The 26,344-nt window shown below is 40.0% G+C and overlaps 1 protein-coding gene across 2 annotated transcripts; it reads right to left on the bottom strand.

The window, feature by feature from the left end:
• Positions 1-521: 521 nt before the first annotated feature.
• LOC130910001 (poly(ADP-ribose) glycohydrolase) lies at positions 522-26,156 on the bottom strand. Of its 2 annotated transcripts, none has more exons than XM_057827002.1 (16): positions 25,952-26,156; positions 24,899-25,554; positions 24,636-24,752; positions 23,314-23,400; positions 23,056-23,130; positions 18,697-18,789; positions 17,940-18,094; positions 13,702-13,781; positions 13,558-13,618; positions 13,409-13,484; positions 11,510-11,657; positions 9,717-9,795; positions 4,771-4,879; positions 3,787-3,892; positions 2,680-2,808; positions 522-1,201 (listed from the first exon to the last, which is right to left on the bottom strand). In XM_057827002.1, the coding sequence occupies exons 2-16, from the start codon at positions 25,487-25,489 to the stop codon at positions 1,074-1,076; spliced, it is 2,034 nt and encodes a 677-aa protein (XP_057682985.1). In that variant the 5' UTR covers positions 25,490-25,554; positions 25,952-26,156; the 3' UTR covers positions 522-1,073. The 2 variants fall into 2 exon arrangements, with proteins under 2 accessions (XP_057682985.1, XP_057682986.1); XM_057827003.1 differs by having other exon boundaries at positions 25,960-26,156.
• Between the last annotated feature and the right edge of the window lie 188 nt (positions 26,157-26,344).

The raw sequence follows: 26,344 nt of genomic DNA, 5'->3' as shown, positions 1-26,344 counted from the left end.
TAAAATGAAACGTAATAGCCATAAGTTCACCAACACCAACCTGACTGGTTACAAGTTGCAGGATGGGTCCATGTTTTATCATATATGATTCATCTAAACCCAGGATTGGATTGTTGCGGCCTTCACTCTGCCTTGTTTTCCTTTCGTGCCTTCACAGAAGCTCCTCATCTTTCAAAAGCAGAACCAAATCACCAATGCCATTCTGTCAAAGTGCACCACTTTACATCTGCACTGACCTCAATGGATTTCTTTCCATTTCAAAATGATTCTCGGCAAACCATCTGTCATCCGTCTCATCCATGCCACAAATTTCTTGCAACCTTTTCAAATTCTGAAAAAAAAATCACTAATAAAAAGTGTCAAATCTACCCAATGAAGTCATTTTACTCTCACTGCCAAGCACTTACCTTTGACTGACTCTTCCAAGATCCGCTCATTACTTAATGAGGTGTCATGTACAGTTTATATAAGGGGGTATGACCTTATTAAAGGATAAATGGCAAAGAAGCACACTTGCCTGCTCACATCAACAGGACAGGAGGAATTGTCATTTATTATTTAAATGAATCAAATCTGTCTTAAAATACGAGCATTACATCATTTTTTTCACGATTTGGATTCTTCTAAACATTAAGAATCCATCAAAAATGTTATCCATTGGGGTATTGTATACAGCCTGAATCCATTAACATTTACTCTGCTCCATAAGTCTTTTTTGCCTGAGATGAATCCCAAGCTTTCCAATGCCCGTTCCAGTTAGCCTCTAACTCAATTTCTGACAGCCAATTCAATTAGACTGGATTTGTGTGGGTGTAACAAAAAAAAAAAAGGCAAAATGGCAGAGGATAGATGGCAATCTTTGCTTAAAAAAACACACTTATTGTATTGGCAAATTAGCAGGTAAATAAACACTGTCCAGATTGTACACACTAATCACCTGCAGTTTTGGGACATTTAGGCTTATGACCATTATCAACAGAATGTTTTAAAGGCAAACTAATTCCAAAGGCACGGTGACTCACGGGTCACCTGACATTAATAGCCATCCGTGGGGACGCGCTGTCTGGAGGGAGTCACTGGGCAGGCGGGGAAGAGCCAACCTGTCTGTAGATGAAGGCGTACAGGCTGACGTCAGGGTGCTGACCACTGCAGGTCTTGCACACGTCACTGTAGTACTGCATCATGAGATCGTAAACCTCCCCTGCAAAAAAGAAAAAGTTAAAATTAGAGGACTACTCTGTGAGAGCAGATCTCCACCAAACCAACAAATTTTAAAGCATTACCATAATTGATGGAGTGGGTACACACTTTAGGTATGGAACAAGTAATCGCGAAATTTCTTTTCTGACCTCATTAGCCCAAAATTTAATCACCTCATCCGTTTCACATTACGAACATCCTGCAAGTTTGATATTGGACCCTTCGTTCGTCCTTGCGTTATCCCGAAATCACTTTTCTGACCCTCTAACCGTTAACCTTCGACATTATTACCCCAAAATTGAATCACCTTTTTCATTTATATTACAAACAAATCTAGGTTGGTAATAATCAATTTATTCTTTCTTATCACCAAATTCCATTTCTGAGCTGTGACGTTTGACCTAATTACCTCAAAATTTAATCTCTGCTCATGTTTCATATTACTAACGTATCCTGCAATTTTAATAATAATCCTTTTTCCTTTCTTGAGTTGTCTTTAACACAAACATAAAGACAAACTGATAGTCAAACAGAACCGAATACATAACCTCCACTTTAGTAGGTGTCACTTACCGGCAGAGGTACCAAAACCCCCTAAGTATCTCTTAGTAGTTACCTCCACCATGCATGAAGCATGTACAGTGGTACCTCGACATACGATCGGCGATCGCTTCAACACACGAGCTTTTTAACATCCGACGTAAAATTTGACTCGCCATTTGTTTCTATATTCGACGACATGCTCTAAATACGACGATCTATGACAGCACCAAAGTTGCTTTGTTTTTCCCGCAAGACGGACGTACAGCAGATTTTCTTGTGAGAGAAATCAACATGTATTCCAACAATGTTAGTGCAGGTGTGGGGGAAAAAAAAGGAAAAAGGTGATGTTTACCATTGACATGAAGATGGACATGATGGATATGATAGGAAAATATGAGCATGGGGTGCGCATTCATGATATGGCTCAACAATACAGCCGTAGACGGTCTATCTCGGCGGTCCTGCTCCGTTCACCAGTCTTTATAGGTTAAGGTGGCAATTATTATTGTGGTAACATCGCCAAAAGAATCGCCAGCTTCGTCAGGTTTCCATTTATTTATTCCATCAAGTTGTGCAACGCAACACGCCTAGTGTCCCCTGCAGCAAGTAAACAAAGTGAAAGTAAAAACGCTCACTCTGTTAAGTCAGCCATGCGATGTGTTCAGGTACACGGCGCAAACACATTCGCCACACTAGAACCCAGTTTGTTACATTATCACAGGTATTGTTAGAATTATTGCTAGTATTATATTATTCTGATTTTTACTAATGATTTATTTGTTTTGCTGTACATGTTTTGAAATACTGTATCCACGCTTGCTGTATGTTTACCATATCTCCATTTTTTTTTTTATTAGACGTGAAATCCTCCAGGAAAAAAATGGCACAGTTGCATATAAACAAGGTGCAGGTGGGACAGTGAGGCAAACCCCTCACCGACAGTGATGCACCTCCGCGTGAGGAACGAGTGCATGCTGTGGACATCTGTCACAAGCTGGCTGTCTCCAAAGGTGAAATAAGCCACGTCGCGTCCCGCCTCGGCAGCTGCCAGCATCTGGATCAGTGCTGCGTTAGAAAAAAGAAAGTCGGTGTTACATCTTGGCAAGAGTGTTGCAAAATGTTTCTACATGTATCAAAGTTTTGTGTGATCTCTGAACTATATTCTTGTCTCATTTATCAAATTGGTAAGGAATGCTTGCAGTAAAATGAAAGGCATCCATGCAAATGGCAAACTTGGTGATTGGTCTCACCCCTACTGAGGTGTGAATATTTAAAGACACTGAAAATACACTCACTAGTCATTACCTAAGCCGTATTATTTAAAATCAATAAAAGGGCACTCTATTACCTCACAATATGATGCATGAGTTCTACACTACTAAAAATTGAAATTATTATCATTTTAAATTAATGCTCCACCTGTCTGACCGTTTTAATCATGAATATTATCATATTAGGAATCCTTCAAACAATAGTACCCAATTTATAGTCCAGGGAGTGTTTGTCTTGGTCTCTGGTCAAACAAACAAAAACAAAAAAAAAAACACTCACTACACTGCTTTTCTCCAATTATCACCCAATTACACTATGCTATAGGAAAGCAAGGATGAGCAGGGAGGGGAAACACTATCGCAATTACAAAGACTTCTCCGGGAGGCATATCATTAAGCAGACAGTAGATGATTCTGCCTACGGAGGCCTGCATGTCAATCCGCATAATTAACAAATTTGCAAGAAGGTACGCAAGCAATACAGCAGCTTCCAGCATCCACTCTCTTCATGGCAGAAGGCAAAGAAGAAGCGCAAGTAGCAGATTGATGGACTAGTGCTAGCGATCAATTTCACTATTAATGAACCGTATTACCTCTGTCACTTGATCAATAGGAGGAAGGCAACGAATAGGCCTTAAGTAAATGAATGTATTCCCACAAGACAAATGGTCGCACTCAAGTGCTGGAGGCGCTCATCTTGACATTTATTGCCTTCTATGCAGGAAGACAATCAGGGAGGACAGAATTTGAGTCAAGCTGTATCACGACTTGCCTTTAAGACAAGTGTCACCTCCGAAAACCCCACAGCCCCAGTTTCCCGTGGCCACAGCGGAGAGGTTGTTGCTGTGTTCACCCGGCCGGGCAAAGCCGCAGAAGGCCTACATCAAAGACAAAAGATTGACATGAAATTATATGTTAAGTAAAATTAGAAGTACTGTATTGTACCCTTACAGTCACTGGGAGGGTTTACGAAAACCTTACTTTCAAACATTCAATGTATATGGACTTCAGAAACAAGCAATTCTAAAAAGTAATTCCATTTGCCTGCAGGACTGAACTTGACAACTCATTCAACACAAGAGCACATAAAGGTTAGTCAAGAGGTTTATATACTTTTATATCATATAATAAGCATATCACATTGCAGGCTGACCTCAACACATTTGTTCCCACTCTGGACATTTAAGCAAATAGGCAACATGGACCGCCCACACCCCTTTGACCAGCTATAAATCTGGCTGATGTGGTATTCATCTAGACGGAAGAGTCTTCCAAAAGGGATTGATCCTCAAGTTGGTGCATTCCTCACACGCTTGTCAGAGCTGTCAAAGACCTCCCCGAGCCATTTGACAGCAGAGTTGACATCACCAACATCTTCATTTCCTTATAATGGAAGTCTCTACCTGGGAATACTGCTCAAGCTTTATTTGTTTAAATTCAGAATGCATAAGTCTATTAATGCTTAATGACAGGTTGCGGTATGTTCTGTGCACACATTGGTCCCATCTGTTTGCAACACATGTATGGGCTTCTCAAATATTTACACTGAGAACCATAAACATGAGCCACGTGCTGGTTCTGCTGCTAATTATCACCCAACAACTACTGAAACTGAAGCGGGAATGCACCAGCTAAACAGGGAATAAACATTAAAATGCTGTACAGTACAATTTTGAGCAGCACCAGAAAAAAATTAATACCAAGTTAAAAGACAAACCTGCAAATACAGTAAAATTGAACACACAAAAATAAGAACCTTATTGAGCTCCCGCTCTATTCTTGTTGGACGAAACTGCTCCAGGTAGTTCCTGAACGGAAGAGCATCAATCGCAACTATCTCTGTGCATCGTCTTTGCCAGTCATCTCTAAAACATAAACAAAACAAAAAAGCATGTTTTGTCACATCATTTAAACAGAAATGTAGCAGAAAAAAACTTTGGGAATTTCTCACATTTCTGCATGAAAGCACCATCAAATGTGATCTGAGCTTTGTAAAAATCACACAGATGAAAAAAACAGTGTCTGCTTTAACTAAAACCACCCAAACATTTATAGGTTTTCATATTCTAATGAGGATAGTATGCAAACAACGACAGAAGGGGGAAAATAAGTAAGTGAACCATCACATTTAATATTTTGTGCCCCCCTTTGACAGCAATAACTTCAACTAGACGCTTCCTGTAGCTGCAGATCAGTCTGGCACATCGATCAGGACTAATCTTGGCCCAGTCTTCTCTACAAAACTGCTGTAGTTCAATCAGATTCCTGGGATGTCTGGCATTAATCACTGTCTTTAGGTCATGCCACAGCATCTCAATGAGGCTCAAGTCTGGACTTCGACTTGGCCACTCCACAACATGTATTTTGTTCTTCTGAAACCATTCCGTATTTTAATTTACTTCTGTGTTTTGAATCATTGTCTTGTTGCAGCATCCATCCTCTTTTTAGCTTTAACGGTCTGGGGGACTGCCTCAGGTTTTCCTGCAAAACATTCTGATTAACTTTGAATTCATTCTACAGTTAATGATTGCAAGTTGTCCAGGCCCCAAGGCAGCAAAACAGCCGCAAATAATGATGTTCCCTCCGCCATGCTTCACGTGACGTTACTCCCAAACAATTCAACTTTGGTTTCATCATTCCACAAAACATTTCTACAAAACATTTTGCCAAAACTTCTGAGGAGTGTCCAAGTGCCTTTTTGAGAACATTAACGAGTGATAATGCTTTTTTAGACAACACTGGCTTCCTCCGTGGAGTCCAACCATGAACACAATTCTTGGCCATATTTTTACATATAGTTGATGTGTGCACAGAGATATCTGACTGTCCCAATGATTTCTGTAAGTGTTTAGCAGACACTCTAGGGTTCTTTTTTACCTCTCTGAGTATTCTGTGCTGACTCTTGGCATCATCTTTTGTTGAGATAATTATCGGGGTTTGATTGATTAAATGTTTGCTTGGTTGGTTGATTGAATATTTGCTTGTGCTCATATATACCATAAATAATACATATTGCCATATTTTTCTTACTTATATATTTGCTTGTGCTCATATATACCATAAATAATACATATTGCCATATTTTTCTTACTTATATATTTGCTTCTGCTCATATATACCATAAATAATACATATTGCCAGATTTTTCTTACTTATATAACCAGTAAATGATTATTGCTTGCTATACCAGATTGTAGTATAATGCTTAAGTGTTACAAAGAGTAAAAGAGGGTCGGGGTGACAACTGTTTTGCTTCATGGCCGCACCATTGCGTAACTAGACCTTCCGAGGCATCCTCAGCACCTGGCGTCTGGACTTTCGTCTAGACCTCCGAGGACAATTTTCCATCCGAGGACATCTTCCATGGCCGCAGCGTTGCATAACTGAAGTGTCTGGATTATTTTGACTGTTTATATGATTATTTTGACTGTTTACACGTTTGTTTACATAAGCTCTTGCTTCCACACGTTGTATTCACTTAGTTCCACCTACATGCACACACATATCCAATCGAAAACCACATGGGTGTCGCCAGCTTGCTTTCCCCTTCCCTCAGGGCGGCTTCCATCTTGTTTAGGGAAAACCCCTAAATAAAATACCAAGGAGGATTTTTTTCCTTGAGATCAATTTTGGTGGCTAACGGTAGTCACTCTTTTTTGACCTCCCTGGCCAAGAAAACTGAGTGTCTTCTCTCCTTATTTTTGGGTAATTTTACAATGTCAACCTAAGGATCTACTTTTGGACTTGACATTTATTTGATCCTTCGAGCCGGATTGCGACATACCTGATGTTTCCAGGAGCGGAGGGGATTTCCATTCAAAGCGTGCACGTCCCTCGGTTTTCGAGGGGACTGGCCTCACCTCCGCTTCTGGAGGCGAAGGGTTGAAGCAAGACCGTAAGGTTTGAAGACATCTCACGGTAGGATCACCCAAATTCCCAAATTGTATGATTGTATGGGTGTAACAATTTTTGCGGCTGATTAATTTTAAGGGCGACGGTGTCCTGTACGTACTTAAACTCCGTGATAAAAGTAGACGCACCTAGAAAGGGAGCGATACAATATTTCGCGTCTTTTCTGGGTGCACGTTCCGTGTCTACTTTGGGTGGACGCACCCAGAAGGGGAGCGATACGAGATTTCGCATCTTTTCTGGGTGCACGTTCCGTGTCCACTTTGATAGACGCACCTAGGAAGGAAGTAATTTCATTATTTTGCATTGAACTTTAGAGCTAAATCTGGTGCTTGAGGCTCTTACGTGGCAGGGAAGAGACTCGTATCACGTGGTCGTGATATACTGTGTAACGCAGAGTGCTATTGGTTGAAGGTTAAATGTTTCATTCGCGTCTTTTTTGAATGCACGTTCCGTGTCTATTGTGGTAAAAGTAGACGCATTCAAAAAGGAGGTGACACGATATCTTACGTCTTTCCTGGGTGCACGTTCCGTGTCTATCTTGGTAAAAATCTTGAGAATACTAGTCACCTCTCAAGTCAGGCAGGTGTCTGTAAATCGGTAACAGGACAACGGGTCCTGCGCACGTCTATAATGGCAACGGGTCCTAATAAGAATAATAGTAATAATATTAATAATACAAATGATATGGAGAAGTGAATAATATTGCTATTAAACTTGGTTATTTGTGGCAAATTAGGCGAATAATTCAGGAAAACTCTGAAATCTAAATACGTTCATAATTAGTGTGAAACGCTACTAAAAAGGATTTATGGAGGTTTAACAACTTCTAGGAGACGAATAGAACACTCTAGCTTGAGAAATAAGATATCTGAATTTTGAAGTGCATATGACACTAAAAAATTGAAACTCGAGAAAACGCGTAAAAACAATCTAAATGTTTACTAGAAACCCGTGCATGGCAAATAAGACTCAATAAAGCACGAAAAAGAGTAAAATTTAGTGGGAAACTCAATTCTTGGGGGAAAAAAATTAAAATACCATCCAAAAACTGCTAAAAAAATAATTTTTTGGCGAAGTTTGGATCGTATTAAGGAGGATCTTGTGTGAATTTAAGGCGAAAAACGACATTTTAAATTTTGAAGGGACCCTCGGTCTGAAAATTTTTTATTGTCAGAAATAACTCAAGAGTCTACAAAGCCTGTGCACGGCAGTTAAACGAACGGATAATAGAATAATCACATAGGATAGAAACAGTACTGACTGTTTACACGTTTGTTTACATAAGCTCTTGCTTCCACACGTTGTATTCACTTAGTTCCACCTACATGCACACACATATCCAATCGAAAACCACATGGGTGTCGCCAGCTTGCTTTCCCCTTCCCTCAGGGCGGCTTCCATCTTGTTTAGGGAAAACCCCTAAATAAAATACCAAGGAGGATTTTTTCCTTGAGATCAATTTTGGTGGCTAACGGTAGTCACTCTTTTTTGACCTCCTTGGCCAAGAAAACTGAGTGTCTTCTCTCCTTATTTTTGGGTAATTTTACAATGTCAACCTAAGGATCTACTTTTGGACTTGACAGCTTTGGTGGACGGCCACTCCTTAGGAGAGAAGCAGCAGTGCCAAACTCTCTCCATTTGTAGACAACTTCTCTGACTGTTGATTGATGAACATCCAGACTTTTAGAGATTGTTTTGTATCCTTTCTCAGCTTTAAACAAATCAACAATCCTTGATCACAGGTCTTCAGACAGTTCTTTTGACCGAGCCATGATGCACATCAAACAATGCTTCTCATCAAGACAATTCTTACCAGGTGTGTGTTTTATAGTGGGCAGGGCAGCTTTAAACCACTCATCAGTGATTAGGCACACACCTGACTTAAATTGTTTGGTAAAAACTGGTTTCAATTGCTCTTTAAGTCTCCTTAGGCAGAGGGTTCACTTACTTATTTTTCCCCCCTTCTGTCATTGTTTGCATGCTATTCTCATTGAAATATGAAATCTATAAATGTTTGGGTGGTTTTCGTTAAAGCTGACAGTTTTTTCATCTGTGTGATTTTGACAAAGATCAGATCACATTTGATGGTGATTTTATGCAGAAATGCGAGAAATTCTGAAAAGGATACTTTTTCATACCACTGTTTTAGCAAATTGCTAGTATTTTGTTTAGATATATGTTTAAACTGTTTTTAATTATTAATATAGATGCGGTCATGTAAATTTTTCAATTGGTGTTGTATGATATAATATTTACTGAAAAAGTACATTTTCAGTAAGCAATTTATAAAAAATGTCAAGTTCATAAGCAGCCATAACTGTTCTGAAATTATGGCCATTTTTGTGACAAAACAAGTTACAATTGTTTTTGTGACTGGAGTGTGCTGTGGGAGAAATGTTGCCAGGTATATATAACGTTTTGTGTCATTTCCAACTAAATTATAATGAAAAAATGTAGCATATGAAAAATCACTGTCCAATACAATGTCTGAACGAAAACCAGAGGTTAAAAAAATCGGTAAATCAATATCCGCTTGACCGATATACAGTGTATGTACACTACAGTAATAAACTAAAGAGAACAGTTTGACTGGAAAGCATAACTCTTTCAGATTTGCGATTTGATGGTAATTCATACACACAGTTGTTGATGCATTTCAGTCTACACCAAGGTCAGATGGGTGGACCTAAATCACAGAAATGTCACTACATTGCCGGCATGTGCAATACAGTCATACAAGGGCTCAATATATTGCTTCAGAGTTAGAATAAGTAGGGTTTGGTTAAATACCTTAAAGTTGTGTCCTGATGGCTGCTGCAAAATGTGTACGTCTGCGCATAGCCAGTGTATTTACTGTACTGCTGTGTACCTGGAAATTAAAAACAGAAAAAGATTTGCAATGATATTAATTAAAGCTTTTTTTTCGTCGAGGTTAAGAGACAAACCCCACATTTACTTGTAACCTGAGTAATGAAGATGATAGACAAATAGAAATGTTATCTGAAGTGGTCATGGTTAAAACATAAGGGGTGAGTTCTCATTAGTGCTCATTAGGCCGCTGGCTGTCAAGAGCACTCGCTGAGATGCTCTACACACTGCAGTGAATAAACCAAGTGATTAGCAGTGGGGGCTTGGACTGAAAATACAGTGTATCGAGAAGGGCAAACGAAATCTCTAGGACACAAGGCTCATGGGACAGATCTGGCCCAACACATTACTTAGTTTGGCCAACAAAAAGCCTAGCATGCGCCATATGCCAGATTTATAGTATACCTTCTAGAGTACCACTATTTTCACGACTAAAGATGTAAAAGACTAAAAATACGAATGACTTGTGTTCCTTGGTACTTTATATGTTTGACCGCCATGACGTTAGCCAAGAATGTTATTCAATTCAATTAGGGTTGAGCACTTTTGCAGATTTCATTGTGGCAGTAAGATCCATTCCATTCCCAACTGTGTGTGCCAAACAGCAGCACAAGGTAATATGATTTACTACACAGCCACAATGTAGCTACGGCTCGGATGCCGTAACAGGGACAGAGAGATACGAGGCGTGGTTTAATAAAGATAATGGGATGGGAGAGTCCATTAGCAGAGCAGGTCTTGGGCAGGTCGTCCAGATAGATTTAATTCCAGGCTCCTGTAATTAAGTTAAGTGGAGAGCGAGAACAAGAAGGAGAAACTTGAAGGTGACTTCCTGAAGGAAACGACGTGGCTTGATCGGTTACTCTTACAATAATGCCTCAAGTGCTTACATTCTCCATTGTTACAACCTTTTAGTCAGCACATATTATTCCTTCCGCTGTGTGTTGTCTTTCCAAATTTATTAGCTACTTTTGTGGTAAATTCTTAACTAAAGTGGCTGAGTCTTCAATGACATTGACGCAACAGTGGGCCAAAAAGACATTCTTCATTATTGTACCACCCCTTCTTGGTAGTTTTTTTTTTTTTTCAAAATGAACAAATAAAACATTGATTGGACGCAATCAAGCAGCTACCAAGGTCGGAATGCGTCACCAATAAAAACCGAAAACAAAATGTTGAGTCCCAGCAGGAGGCTGATGATCTCATGCTGGGATTCCCAGAGTCAAGAGCTACTGTGGATTTGTCCCGACCCTTGCTCATTATGTTGCCGCCACTCAATCCTGAAGGACAGTTAGAAGGAAATACCCAACACAACAATCAAGCAAGCGCCATCTACAGTCCTTGCACCCAGGCTGTCCGCAGACAATCAAGAAAAGACCCGTGATAAAACTGCGGGATTATCGGGAACATCATACATGCCGTTGCTGAGGCAAAATGCGGTAAACAAAGCTAAAACGGCTTTCTTTACATAGTATGAACTAAAAAACTAAGTAAACTGGACTTCATTTTAATTAAATACATAGAAGCTTACTCCAAATTCAAACTGAATTCAGATTTTAACCTGGGCCACCACAGTTCGCAATATTAACTTGATGAGTTAGGAATCCTCCAAATATGTCACTTAATTACCTAATGATTAGAGTTATGTCAACTTAAAATCTTTAGTTAGCATGACTAATAGAAAGTTTTATATATTAACTGTGTGAATTGCTTACCCGTGATGATCAGGCATTCGTCATGATCCAGAGCTTCAGTAAATAGGCGAGACACAATAAGCTCAGGGTTAATGAGGAAACGGATCTCCTCTTGAACAAGACCTGAACTGGTGACTCCTCCTCCCACAAACTGATTGGCAAAATCAACCTGGAACATAAAAGGAAACGGAATCATAACATTTGTTTTCCTTTAGTGTATTTCACTTAACCCTTTTGTTACAGACCATTTGACAAATTGATTGAGAGATTAGTTTCTAAATTTGTCATCTTTAAAACCAGCACAAGAAACTTGACATCTAAGTACCCTGCTGCTGGGTGGAGCATATGACATCTTGTGTGGACTTTCAAGTAGGGCCAGCTCCAGGGTCCATTGTTTCTACTCAGACACAAGTCAGAAAGCACTCATGCGGAAGATATGATTCTCAATTTCAAGACTGTCAGTTGTTGCTCATTGGCCTGCAGACAGCCTTGAGCAACCCCCATCTCAACCCCTGGAAGAAAGCTGCATAGGGGCAGATGTCCCCAAACTGGTCACTCAACTCTGAGGACAGCCAGCTAGTCCACCGCCGTCTACTTTGACAGGCTGTCAGCACACCCGCCGCCCCACCCCAGCAGAACAGCTATCAATCCGGGTCGCAGCGTTCCCGGGGGTTGGTCATGAGCGTTCGTCAGCTGTCAAATTGTGGCGACTGGAGGCAAACAAAAGGTGAAAGGCAAAGCGGGCCATCCTGACAAGATAGCAGGAAGTGCGGCTGATGTGGAAAGCGGAGCGGGCTCAGAGGCCTCGACCCTGATCCCGACGCACCCTCTCTGAGGCCTTTTCAGCAGGGGTAAGCATTTTGAAAAGCTACAGAATGGAGTGAATCCAGTCTTTTTTACACAGATCCAACAAACTTGCCACATCAGAGCCATAACAACCAACCAAAGATTTCATCATTCACCTGTGCCTTTTTTCCAGATTAGTAAGTCCTTATGGAGATTGCCCAAAAAGGGTAGGAGAAAAACAGAGACCTAGTCTAAAGTCTTATGGAATATCTTGCCAGAAAAGACCAAATTTATATTTTCTTTGTCACTTCACAAGGCAAGATATTCCAATTATTTTGTCTGTTCAACACTCGTGGTTCTCAAACTTTTTACAGTGATCCCAAGTTTTTCGCGGTTAATGGGGACCAGAACCCGCCGCAATGAGTGAAAAACCGCAAAGTACCACACCCCCCGCCCTTTTTTTTGATGTGCGTTATTTATTCAGATTTAGCATTGGAAAGAGATACATTTAAGTTTTTTCCCCAAAGTACAATTTAAAAAATGTATGTATATAATTCAATAAATAATTATGATATGTTTTAAACATGTTACTGTCCCACCGAATTATTTTTAAACAAGAATAAAGTTGCAGAAAAATGCTTGGCTTTATTAAATGCTTCATTGGGTGGGTCTACTCAAATCCGCGCAAGCTGCTGTTTACTTACACACAATGAGTCGCCACAGCAACTGTTTAACAAGTTAAACGATGATTGACGCATGCAGCGCTTTTGAAGTTCGTGACTTTGGCAGGATCAAACGCAAACATCTGTCAATCATCGTTAACTTTAATAAGCAGGCGGTTTTGAGGGAAAATGAGACTACACGATCGGCTCAGGGCAGCTCATCTGTATTTTTTTTTTTTTTTTTAAATTGAAAAATACAATCTGCGATTGGACTGAGGGCACAAAGTTTGAAGCGCAAAGTAGTGAGGGATCACTGTATACCAAATACCTTAAAATTCCAAGTGCCACCGCTATGTGCAGTACACAGAGTTTGAACGCTAAATTCAGTGATTAATTCACGTTCCGCAAGAAGGCGTCCCACACATAAACATAGTATTGAGAATCACTGTTCTGTATTATGCCTCAATTTTACCTGAAGCATTCCATAACCTTCATCTTCAATGGTTCCTTCAGATGCAATGTGCAGCTTTGTTAGCAGGGTCTCCGAGCTAAAATGCAGAAAAAAAAAAATTACAAAAAGTTGGTTATAATAAATTGATTCAAATCTTTATATATCTACACCTTTCCCAATCTGGAGGATATTCCAAGCTTTTTCGTGTGAACGTGACCACACCTGTAGGCTCTGCGAGAATAAATTTGTCCTCTTGCATTATTACGCTTATTTGTAATGGCAATTTATTAAAATTATTTAAAAATACACCTTACTTTGCTCAATAATGCTTTTAAAGTAGCACATCAGCGTTTTCAACTTCTCAGTCTTCCTGGATGAGGACCCTTCGAACAGCCTGGAGGCAAAAAAGCACTTATAATACACTTACCACGTATACAAAAATGCTAGCACATTTTAGAATAAACTCGTGTTGACGAAAAGTAAATATTATTTTTCATACTTATTAAGCATCACGTCTCCAAATATTTAGTGAATATTCAAGCATGACAAAGACGGGGATTTACGTCCACGTGAGTTCAGTCATGCTTGAGCGTTTGCTAAGAATTAGTTCATCCTTCACGCAGCCTCCCTTTCACTCACATGCTGATTATGTAGGATCTCCTCTACTGTGACCACAATGGCATTGCCTTAGGCTTGTCATCACTTGTGCCACTTTGTGGCACTCTAACACGCACACAAAAAGCTATAGCTGGAGCTTGGGCTTCCTCCTTGGGGATACATTAGGAAGTCCTGCGTTGCTTTTAAAGCACGGATGCATGAGGTCAATCCCACTTGCCTGACAACTAATATACACAATGATGCTAGTGGCGAAGGTTTGAATGCACATTAAAGATGTCACCTCACTCCTGAGCGCGCTATAACAATTTTCATGTGAGGGGGAAATGAAATGACAAAAGCTTGATGCTCCGACAAGCCCTTGAGGGACTTAGAATCTCATTCATCAGAGTCTCATTTTGTGTTTCCATTGGAGGCCGGTAGCAACTATCCTGAGTCGTACAACCCTGAGGGTAAAGTGTCTTTGACTGGAGTCGCTGGTGAGAGCAGGCTTTTAAGTGATGACGGAAAGCAATATGGTCTTGGGGGGAACGTACAATTCATTTAGAATTATATAATATGGAGTGGAAGCACAAAAGTTGTGCAAATTGGAGTGCAACCAATATTTCCTGGAGAAAATATGCCTAAAAAGTAAAGCAAAACAATTATTATGCATGACTTGAGCTCAGTGAACATCTTAAAAAAATAAGACGAGACACAACAGAGTGATGATAACTAGGGTTGGGCATTGAGCATTAAGCATCGATGGGACCCAGTTCTAACACTCCAGTTCTCCCAGAACCGTTCGAATTTTAAAATTTCAATTCCATGTTTCGATGCCCTGACCGCCGAGTGGAAAAAAAATGCAGAAAACTACGAAGTAGAAGCCACAAGAAGCGCGTTTGTGCATTGCAACTTGATTACAACCATGGACATGGTGCGGCGGCGCTCAAAAGTCTGGGTTAACTTTACAAAAAAAAAAGACCAGTCAGCTCAGTGCAACATTTGCAACACAACTATATCATGCAAAGGTGGCTGCACGACCAATTATGCACGACCGGCTTCATGGAATATAGCCTAAGTGCCAAATGCAAAGCTAGCCCAGTGCTACGTAGTTGACGCGCTGCCAGGTAACCAGGTACCAGAACCAGGTAAGTAAAACAATACATTACGTCTGTCTTTTGCTTTTCCCGCGATCCGACCCAGTAGATGCGGATGCGGGATGGGATGAGATGGGATGGAAAATAGTACGAGAATAAGTCGTTTTATTACGTCGGGCTATAGTCGATTTCATGTATATAGAACTAGATGCAAAATGACACACTCGGCGGCGTTAGAACATATAAAGAGAAATAGATGCAAAATGACAGACTCGCTGGCGGGCGTAAACAGCCGCCATCTTAAAGCAGTGGACGCCTCTGTTAAAATCAACAGTATTAAAAGGATTTTTGTTGTGGAATCTGTTGTGTTGCTTATTTTGAAAGTAGCAGGCATATGAAGCATTTGATTACTTTTTTAATGAACTCGTCGCAGCGAAAACATAGCATCACATCACAAAGCATCCTAGCCAGACGCTCTCATCTCTTCTTCTCCGCATTATACGTACACAATACTACAGCGCTACTCACTGGCCTAACTGGTATTGTCACAACATAAACATTGCATGTTTCTGTAAACGAAACAGAATCGGTTTTACAAAAAAGGAAACCTTATTATTTTGCCTCATCTACTTCAAATTTAATCAACAGAAGAATTTATACTAATGTTTCGTTGTAGCTCCCAGCTAAGGTACATGTACGGCAAAAGAATATAAGTAAATGTTCTCCATGAGCTTTTGGAAAAAAAAAAAAAACATCTTTGTGAAAGTGCACTCCTGTGGAAAGAAACTTCATCACATTCAAGTTCAAAGACTGATATTTATATACAGGTTAAAAATAACCCTGTGAGAAAGTTATATAATTTATACATTTTATATCCCTGCCTCTTAAAAGAATCAGAATCGAGAATCTTTCGGAACCGGAATTGAAGCATGGAACCGGAATCGGAATCGTTCAATTTCAAACGATGCCCAACACTAATGATAACTATAGAGCTGGAAATACCATGACTCCGGGAACCATCTGGTTGTTCAATACAATAAAAGATTCAAAACTACATTTACGGTAACCAAACAATTAACTGTGTATGTATAATTATGACAATCCAATAAAACACCATTTAACAAATCGCAACCTCATTTTCTTCGGTTTACAGTGAGGAAAAGAAGTATTTAAATACCCTGTGATTTTGCAAGTTCTTCCTAGATCAATCCGGTTTCTGGCCTGTCACTGAAAAACACGGAGTTTGAGGTTTTGTTAATGATTTTTTAATGGGGGTTAGGTCTGGAGACTGGCTAGGCCCCTCCAGAACCTTGATATGATTTTTACGAAGCCACTCCTTGGATTTCTTGCTTCGGGCCATTGTCATGTTGGAAGAACCAGTCACGACCCATTTTCAATGCTCTGAGGGAAGGAGGTTATTCCCCAAAATCTCACAATATATGGCCCTGGTCATCGTTTCCATAATACAGTGCAGTCGTATAGTCCCATATGTAGAAAAACACCCCCAAAGCATGATGCTACCAAGCCTGTGCTTCACAGTAGGGATGGTGCTCTTAGGATGGCACTCATCATGCTTTATCTCTTATCTCTTCTCATAATTCTATATCTGATGTCTTTGGACAGCTCTTTGGTCTTGAACATGTTAGAAATTAGAGTCTTCCTGATTGCATGGGGTGGACCTGTGTTTATGTGCAGCTAACCGCCTCATACTGGTCGAAAAGTCAGACTTAAAAGGTCCACCGCCACTCCACTTATTCGTTGGACTTTTTAAAGGCATCTAACAGGTCTTTGAGGCTCACAATTCTAGCTAGTAGACTGGTGTTAAATACTTATTTGCAGCAGTATAATACAAATAAATTGCTTTAAAAAATCATACACTGTGATTTCTGGATTTTTTTTTTTCTTTAGATTGTCTCCCACAGTGGAGAAGCACCTACCATGAAAATTTCAAACCGGCCTATCATTTCTAAGTGGGAGAACTTGCAAAATGGCAGGGTGTTCAAATACTCATTTTCCTCACTGTATGTGTCAGTGGAGCAGTTACATGTAATTTAGTTGGATTTAAAGAGTAGTGAACCTTTCTGGAATGATATACCGTGTTGCCTTGAGATGAATTTGACGCAATATATGAGATGTGACCTACAGAAGCGTAAGTATTCACATATTTGATTCCTTATGTCAATCTGTATGTTTGTGTTCAAGATAACTCAAAAACGAATGAAGGGATCATTTTCAAAGGAATTTCTGGCAGAGGTCTGCTGTCTTAGAGTGCTCCTAAAGTTACTTTACGCCTTTAAAAAGTATAACATTCTTAAATCCTATTTTTCTCATTGAAAAACAAGATGATAAACATTTTTGATGAAGCTTTTTTTGGGAAGACTAATGCTTAACGTCATTTTCATACATTTCATTGGTAAAAGATGATTTGCTATGCTGGTGTATTCAGTTATGTGAGTTGTGATGGAATAAAATTAACTCATATAATAATGCACAACTATAACGTGTAAGAAAATTAGCCATCTTAACCACATGTACACTTAATAAAAATAAGGTTTTACTACACTACATGATTAACATTTATTTTCTTCTAATTTTTAATAACATAAAAAGAGACAATTATAATCACACATTTAGGTTTGCATTTGCCTTTCTTGATATGAAAGAACTCACAATGCAACTGCACACCGTCAGTCTCCGGCCAAACAGCCAATGGCATTTACAGTCAGAATCTATGCTAATATAATTTTCTCCTCCATTTAGGTAATGACACTGCAATGCCATCAAAGATTATCTGTGCTGTGATCTACCAACTGATTTTGCATGATACTTTCCAGCCAGCTATAAGGCTTGAGTGTTACCTAAAGAAGTTGATGTCTGGGTAGTTGGCGTACTCGCTGCGTCGAGAGTTACGCCGCGGGAAAGTGCAAAAGAAGGCATTGGCGAGCAAGCAGGCCACCTGCTCCTGCGACATGCTGATGGAGTGGCTGGTGCCCCTCTTGAGGAGCGGTATGGGCTAGAAAAGAAGGAGCAGAGCAGCATGACCGCAAAGCAAGGTCAAAATAATTTGTTTCGTCCATTTGCCAAATGAGATCTTGAAGGATGTCGCATAAAGGTACTGATTTGGAGCCACTCTTCCCCCTACTTGAATTATAGTTTAAATCAAGGGCCTCAATTATAGCATTGCACTGTAGAAGGAATTCTATTATTACACACCAGAATGTTCCTCACAGAGCAACCGTATTGATTTATGCTCCTTTAAGCCATAAATATGAAAAAATCAAATGAAACAAGAACCACAAAATTAACTAAGCCTGTCTCCTCAGTCAATTTGAATATTTATTCAATGTTGGATCAGTCCAGTTTTAAACATATTTATGTAAATTTAATGAAGAAATTATCATTTCAAATCCAAACAGATGCACAAAAGTAAACCGCAATGACCATAAAGTGCATTAACATGGCAACATCAATAGAGAAGCTTCTTAACCTCACGTTTTGACTGCTGTATGATTTTTGTCATGCTATATTCAACATTTGGGGTCAAACTGTGGCCGTTACGGTGAATGGACGCTCACTTTTTTGCTCAAGTGAGCGCTGGTTAGTGATGGCTGTTACCTTGGTGCACAGCTCTGGTGCCTTAAGTGCTAATTGCACCAGCTTTGGGAGCAGGGAGCCAAACAGATGTTCAGCGGCGGCAGGCTCCAGGACCTTAGAAGGAGAGTGAGAGCGCAAGAGAAAGAATGTCTGTTTATGTTTGTTGACTTTCCACTAAAATCACATGTGACACGATTAGCAAGTTTGGAATGAAATGTCTGATATTTCAAAGGCGACAGCTGGTTTTGTGCAGCCTCCTAAAAATGTCTAATTCAAACACTTTCATTTGCAGTTTTAAATAAATACCGGAGTTATTAAAAAAAAGTCTTAAGATGAATATTGTACTTATTAATACCTCTCTATTATTGCACGTTTGTCATATTGAATATCATTAGAACACAAAATCAAGGTTTCATTGCATGCAAAGAACATGTTTATGATCTATAAGCTATCAAGCCAACTAATCAGCCAGATTAGAAATAAATCCTTTTCATTTCATGTGAAACAGACCTTCCAAATTCCAAAACCAAAAGGGTAACAACTCAACCAAATAAGAGGAGATGTCTTGTTAAATATATGACATGTTTATACCAACACAAATGTCAAAAAGATCAATCACGGTGTGATCTCATCAGTACTGCTAGGCTGAGCCAAGTCATCAAACACACTTTCGGGTGGTGGGCGTGTAAATGCAAATGGCCAAGGGTAGTGGAGGACTTGCCAGGACAGAGAGTCCGGGACTTTTGTACTATGGCAAAGGAAGCCTGACTAAACACTGTCATAAGTAATGAGCTATCTCTCCAATGGACATGATGAATGATGGTACTTGGCTAGGGAGATTCTGTGCAGGTAAGAGGCTGGGCCTTTTTAAATCAGAGCCAGGCCGTGCATCAAATGAGCTAAACTAACTGTGCGCCACTTGATTCAGGTCTGTACATCACGGTAAACTGACAACATAGTCAAGGGGGTTTGTGTGCATGTGAGTGTGAGTGTGCAGCTTCTGCTTCTATTCCCAACAGGTCCGAGCAGTAAAACAATCTGCTTGGCTGCCTTCGCAAATAACACACACGCATATACACACGGCCATAAATACCGGCGAGGAGAACTGCCCGTCAACTGCTTTTGTTATGCATGAAAAGTGTGCGCGGCGAGATGAATATTCAAGGGAGGCGCCGGGCCCGTCACTCTGTGCCACTCATGTCTACTTCCCACTGACACTCAAACATATCTTGCTTCACTGTCTCCTGCAGTGTGGAAAAACTAATATTAATGGAAAATGCTCCCTGATTATACCCTGAACTGAGCAGCTCCAACCTAAGTATGCTGTTTAGTAAGGGGTTTTTCCTCTTCTTTCGTTTCTAGAAGAAACGTGACGGTTTTGTGCTAAAATTACAGCGTGTTAAGGATTGGACATCTAGTGCAGTCAGTGGCAACCAATGAGTAAATGAGTGTCCTATAAAGAGATAATCACATTCGTCGATAGATATGTATCCTAAGAGTTGCAGATGTCAATAGAGAGACTTAAAAATAATTACACAGCCAAAAAAGTCATTGATAAATCTAATTTTGGCCTACTCTTGGTTGCACATATAACTGAATATAAAATGCCACCGATCAAGCAAAAATGCCATAAAAGCGCGATGAAAAAATATAACCAAATTTTATTTGGTTCAAAGGCTGTCATCATCTTGGGATATTAACCACCGTTGTAACGTGATTTATGATACACACGTGACGCCTGATTGATTCAACACTAAAAAGGGGCGGGGTAAAGCGTTTGCTAATGTCAGCCATTTTCCTTCCTGACAAGTTACCAAATGTGACCTTTTGGGAAAGAGATTAAATTATTGCTCCACACACCCACTTTGCTTTAGAAGGGCGGCAACATTCTTTCTGTGCGAAATCCATTATGTTTTTTTTTTTCACCTTTTCAGATTGACAGCAACACATTTTTCATCACCACTTCAAAGTGGAGGGGAAAAAAATTCATGTTTTTTTTTTTTTTTTTTGGTATCAAAATGTGATGTATTCTTGATGCGGCAGAAGTGTGAGTGAATGGCTGAGAAAATAACACTGCTTAAGATTTCTTATGTTTACAAGCTCAGTAGAGATTTCTCCTATACTGTCACGGCACAAAGACTGTCTGACTGAACAAATGGAATATTCCCACCGCCTCCTCAGCCAGACAGCCCAGCCGAAGTAGCCCTTACTGGTTCTCTACGCGCAGTGACGCACGCACAAAGGGAGGTGCAGAGGGGTGGTTGGGGTGCATCAATCCCTCAAATGATGAATGGCCTTTAAAAAGAGCTCAAGACAGACAACACTGACACAACAGTCAACCAGCTGTGTGCACTTTTGTGATACATTGGGGCAAATAAGTATTTAGTCAAGCACCAATTGTGCAAGTTCTCCTACTTGAAAAGATTAGAGAGCCCTGTAATTATCAACATGGGTAAACCTCAACCATGAGAGACAGAATGGGGAAAAAAACAGAAAATCACACTGTTTGATTTTTAAAGAATTTATTTGAATACATTTGAATGCATTTCCAAATTAGAGTGGAAAATAAGTATTTGGTCACCTACAAACAAGCAAGATTTCTGGCTGTCATAGAGGTCTAACTTCTTCTAACGAGGTCTAACGAGGCTCCACTCGTTATCTGTATTAACGGCACCTGTTTAACTCATTATCGGTATAAAAGACACCTGTCCACAATCTCAGTCAGTCACACTCTAAACTCCACTATGGCCAAGACCAAAGAGCTGTAGAAGGACACCAGAGACAAAATTGTAGACCTCCACCAGGCTGGTAAGACTGAATCTGCAATAGGTAAAACGCTTGGTGTAAAGAAATCAACTGTGGGAGCAATTATTAGAAAATGGAAGACATACAAGACCACTGATAATCTCCCTCGATCTGGGGCTCCATGCAAGATCTCACCCCGTGGCGTCAAAATGATAACAAGAACGGTGAGCAAAAATCGCAGAACCACACGCGGGGACCTAGTGAATGACCTACAGAGAACTGGGACCACAGTAACAAAGGCTACTATCAGTAACACAATGCGCCACCAGGGACTCAAATCCTGCACTGCCAGATGTGTCCCCCTGCCGAAGAAAGTACACGTCCAGGTCCGTCTGCGGTTCGCTAGAGAGCATTTGGATGATCCAGAAGAGGACTGGGAGAATGTGTTATGGTCAGATGAAACCAAAGTAGAACTTTTTGGTAGAAACACAGGTTCTCGTGTTTGGAGGAGAAAGAATACTGAATTGCATTGGAAGAACACCATACCCACTGTGGAGCATGGGGGTGGAAACATCATGCTTTGGGGCTGTTTTTCTACAAAGGGACCAGGATGACTGATCTGTGTAAAGGAATGAATGAATGGGGCCATGTATCGAGATATTTTGAGTGAAAATCTCCTTCCATCAGCAAGGGCAATGAAGATGAGACGTCTTGCAGCATGACAATGATCCCAAACACACAGCCAGGGCAACAAAGGTGTGGCTTTGTAAGAAGCATTTCAAGGTCCTGGAGTGGCCTAGCCAGTCTCCAGATCTCAAACCCATAGAAAATCTGTGGAGGGAGTTGAAAGTCCGTGTTGCCCAACGACAGCCCCTAAACATCACTGCTCTAGAGGAGATCTGCATGGACAAATGGGCCAAAATACCAGCAACAGTGCATGAGAAGCTTGTGAAGAGTTACAGAAAATGTTTGGCCTCCGTTATAGCCAACAAAGGGTACATAACAAAGTATTGAGATGAACTTTTGGTAATGACCAAATACTTATTTTTCACCATGATTTGCAAATAAATTCTTTAAAAATCAAACAATGTGATTTGCTGGGTTTTTTTCCACATTCTGTCTCTCATGATTGAGGTTTACCCATGTTGACAATTACAGGCCTCTCTAATATTTTCAAGTGGGAGAACTTGCACAATTAGTGGTTGACTAAATACTTATTACTTATTACTTATTTTGCTCCACTAAAGACGTTCACCCTCAAAAATAATGGGGAAACAAAAAAAACAAAACAAAAAATCTCTCATTCTCAACGTATTTTTATAAATGTTCCTGGCTGGAATATTCCATCAAAATGGATACGGCATTTACGTCTCCACTAGGTAAGACTCATACACGCACACACACACAGCTGGGATGCCTGTATGTTCGAGCATGGGCGAAGCTACTATCCGAGCATATAGCTTGCAAGTTAATTTTATCGCTGACGCTACGTTTCGGGGTCATCAACATTTTTGCCACCCCTGCCACAAAAGTCAAACGCCGCCTATGGTTTACGTTTTCTAACCAGCTGAAATTCAAATCCACTGAGGACAAGCACTGTGCTATACAACAATGTCAAAATACTGTGTTGTTTACCTTAGTGCAGTACAAATGTAGTGCAGTGAAGTCCCACTTCTTTGCAGTAGATGCACAATACTTCAATATTGCTTTCTGTAATACATAAAAAAAATAAAGACATTTTTCATCATCTGAAGTACCCACTCATTGATGTCCGTTTGGTTTTACAGTTAAAGATTACATCTCTCATTTTGTAGAATATGAACGCCATCTACTGGCGCATTGGTGTAATGACAATAACAGCAAAGCACGTTGTCAAAAAAAAAAAAAACTCACTTTCAACTCATCAGCGCTGCTTATTCGTTTCGTCAAAGTCTGCTTGATCAAATCCCACCGACTTTTGTTTTGAAGTTCTTGTGATTCCTGCGAAATGAAAATATTTTTTTAGTCATGTAAATATTTATAAGCACTGTATTATAGGAAATATATTTGTGGAGCTCTTTTGAGTGTAATACAGCTACAGTGCCCGCCATAATTATTGGATTTAGAATAATTGTGTGTTTTTTAGCTTCTAATAATTTTTATTTCTAAATAATATGGGACCTTAATGGAAAAAAGAGAAAAATCCAACCTTCAATACAAGTGCATTTATTCAGTGGGGGAAAAGAACCACATAAAGAAATAATTATTTGACATCAAATAATGTGTGTCACACTTATTATCACCCCTGGTGTTGATACTTTGTACAACCCCCTTTTAACAACAAAACCTAATCTTCTCCTATAATGTTTCATAAGATGGGAAAAGACCAAAAGAGGGATCTTCAGCCATTCCTCTTTGAAGAATCTCTCTAAATCATCCAGAGACCTGGGTCCTCTCCTCTTCAGCTCACCCCACAGGTTTTCAATGGGGTTGAGGTCTGGGGACTGAGATGGCCATGGGAGGAGCTTGATTTTGTGTCTGGTGAACCATTTCTGTGTAGATTTGGCCATATGTTTAGGGTAATTGTCTTGCTGAAAGACCCAGTGACGACCCATCTTCAGCTTTCAGGCAGAGGGCAACAGATTTTAATTTAAAATGTCCTGGTATTTCAAAGCATTCATGATGCCATGCACCCTAACAAGGTCCCCAGGGCCTTTGGAAGCGAAACAGCCCCACAGCATCACTGACCCTACCCCATACTTCACAGTGGGTATGAGGTGCTGTCTACACGCCAACAAGCTGTTTGGGAGGCATGCACGGAGAAAACCTTTCCTCACTCACAATCATAAACGCAAACGTCTGGAGTTCGCCAAGCGGTATTGGGGCTTCAACTGTGACCGTGTGCTTTGGTCAGATGAGACCAAGATTGAGCTTTTTGGCAACAAACACTCTAAGTGGGTCTGGCGTGCCACGAAAGATGCGTATGCTGAAAAGCATTTTTTCCCCACTGAATAAATGCACTTGTATTGAAGGTTGGATTTTTCTCTTTTTTTCCATTAAGGTCCCATATTATTTAGAAAAAAAAAATTAGAAGCTAAAAAACACATAACTATTATAAATCCAATAATTATGGAGGGCACTGTATATAAAGCAATTTGTCTTGACTTTAAACTCTCAACCGAATCCCAAATGAGGACAAGCGTTACATAAAATGGAGGTAACTAGCATGCCCTCACCTCATCTTGAACAGGAAATAGATTCTTCCTGGAACATGGCATTTTAACATGGACGTCATCCCAGGTATCTTCAAATGTGGAAGGATATGGAACAGTTGCATACTTAATGAGATCGGTCTATTAGCAAAAATGAAGAGAAAACATAATTTTTAAAAAAAACTATGAAAATATACTACTCACATAAAGTTTAGGATATTTGGATCCCCTAACTTTTTGTGAGAATTGTATGGTTCTTCAATAAAGTGATGAATAACATTTCATACCCTTATCATCACAGTGTGAACACCAGGAACATCCTTGAGAGGAGGAAGTTTTTTGCCGCATTGGGGCATCCTTCTCAGCTCGCTAACCGGCGTTCCGAGGCAGATGGCATCATTTTCCTCACCTGTGTCCCGTAGTTCAAAGCCCTTATCAGGCTTGCGTAGTCTCGAGTATGCAGCTGAAGCCCCCGAAAAGAAGTCTGTTATTTTGGCTCTGCTAAAGCACCCTGCACTAGTGGAACTTGATGCTACTTCAGGTTTCTCTGAACTGCCATCATGAAGCACGTGTTGATTTTCGGAATGAATCGACAGGGCAGGGTCAAGGCCGTCGCAGTCCATGCCTTGTGATATTATAGGTTGCGTGTCATCGTCGGAGTCTGAAACAGCATTATGGCCATCATAAGAGTGACTTGTGGGGTTTTGAGGTCCATCTGTAAGCATCATTTCAGAAGTGTTTGGATTTGAGGTGGGCTTAAGTAACCATCTTTCCAGAGCGTTTCTGGTCCGTTTCTGCTTAGAGGCGATCTTGTGATGGGAACTTTTTGTCTTGACACCTCTCAAGCTTTCAATGTCCGCCTTTGTCCTCGAGTTCATCTTATAGGTGTCCTTGTCACGATCTAATGTCTCATTATTGGTGTTCTGAATGCATAACGGTGAACCTGTGGCACAAAAAGGAAACTTTGTAAGTATAAGAAATTAAGAATAAATACCCTGGATAGTTTGATGACAGAAAGTGAGCAGGGTAAAGAGACAAAGAACGCAGGAAAAAAACAATTCAAACGTTTGTACTCAGAATTAAATCTCACGACTGCCTGTTGCTTTGTTTCCAGCAAATGTACAGCAATATCTATATATATTTTTTTAAATCTTATGAAACTGGAATTACGTCGATATTGGCCGCGTTGCTGAATTTCAGAGATTTCATATCCAAAATATGACAATAGTAACCCGTTGTAATTTTAAACATATTTCTTTGGTGGGTTGGGTAAAATCAAATTTTCACGTCAGATGAGCTAATCTTCGCTGGCTATTAACTATCTTGAAAAACCACCTCACATGCTCACACAATGCACGAAGAGTGAAGAATGGAGACGAATGCACAGGAAATATTGCGAAACACTCGACATTTTCTGTTAAAACAAGAAATATAACGTTAAAGCCAAACGTAAACAAAAATTGTTCAACATAATGGTCCTGTTGTGGATGTGGACTTCAAACAGTATGACTTCCGTGTTGCGTGACGGCAACTCTCGTTCGTTCTCGCGATAGTAAAATCCGCCAGAGCCCCAACGCCGACTGTTTTAAGACGTTTTAAATGTTATATATACGGTAAAGCATGAACGCTCATAAAATTACTCTCTGAATAATTGAAAAAAAAAAAACATTAATTTGAAAAATTTTAAGGGAAAACATTTTTAAGAAACATTTTTTGTAAATAACGAAACTTTG

This window comes from Corythoichthys intestinalis, chromosome 21 (assembly GCF_030265065.1).
Source record: "Corythoichthys intestinalis isolate RoL2023-P3 chromosome 21, ASM3026506v1, whole genome shotgun sequence".
Lineage (NCBI taxonomy): Eukaryota > Metazoa > Chordata > Actinopteri > Syngnathiformes > Syngnathidae > Corythoichthys > Corythoichthys intestinalis.
Note: the sequence above shows the minus strand (reverse complement) of the source record. Positions and strands in the feature narration are given on the sequence as shown.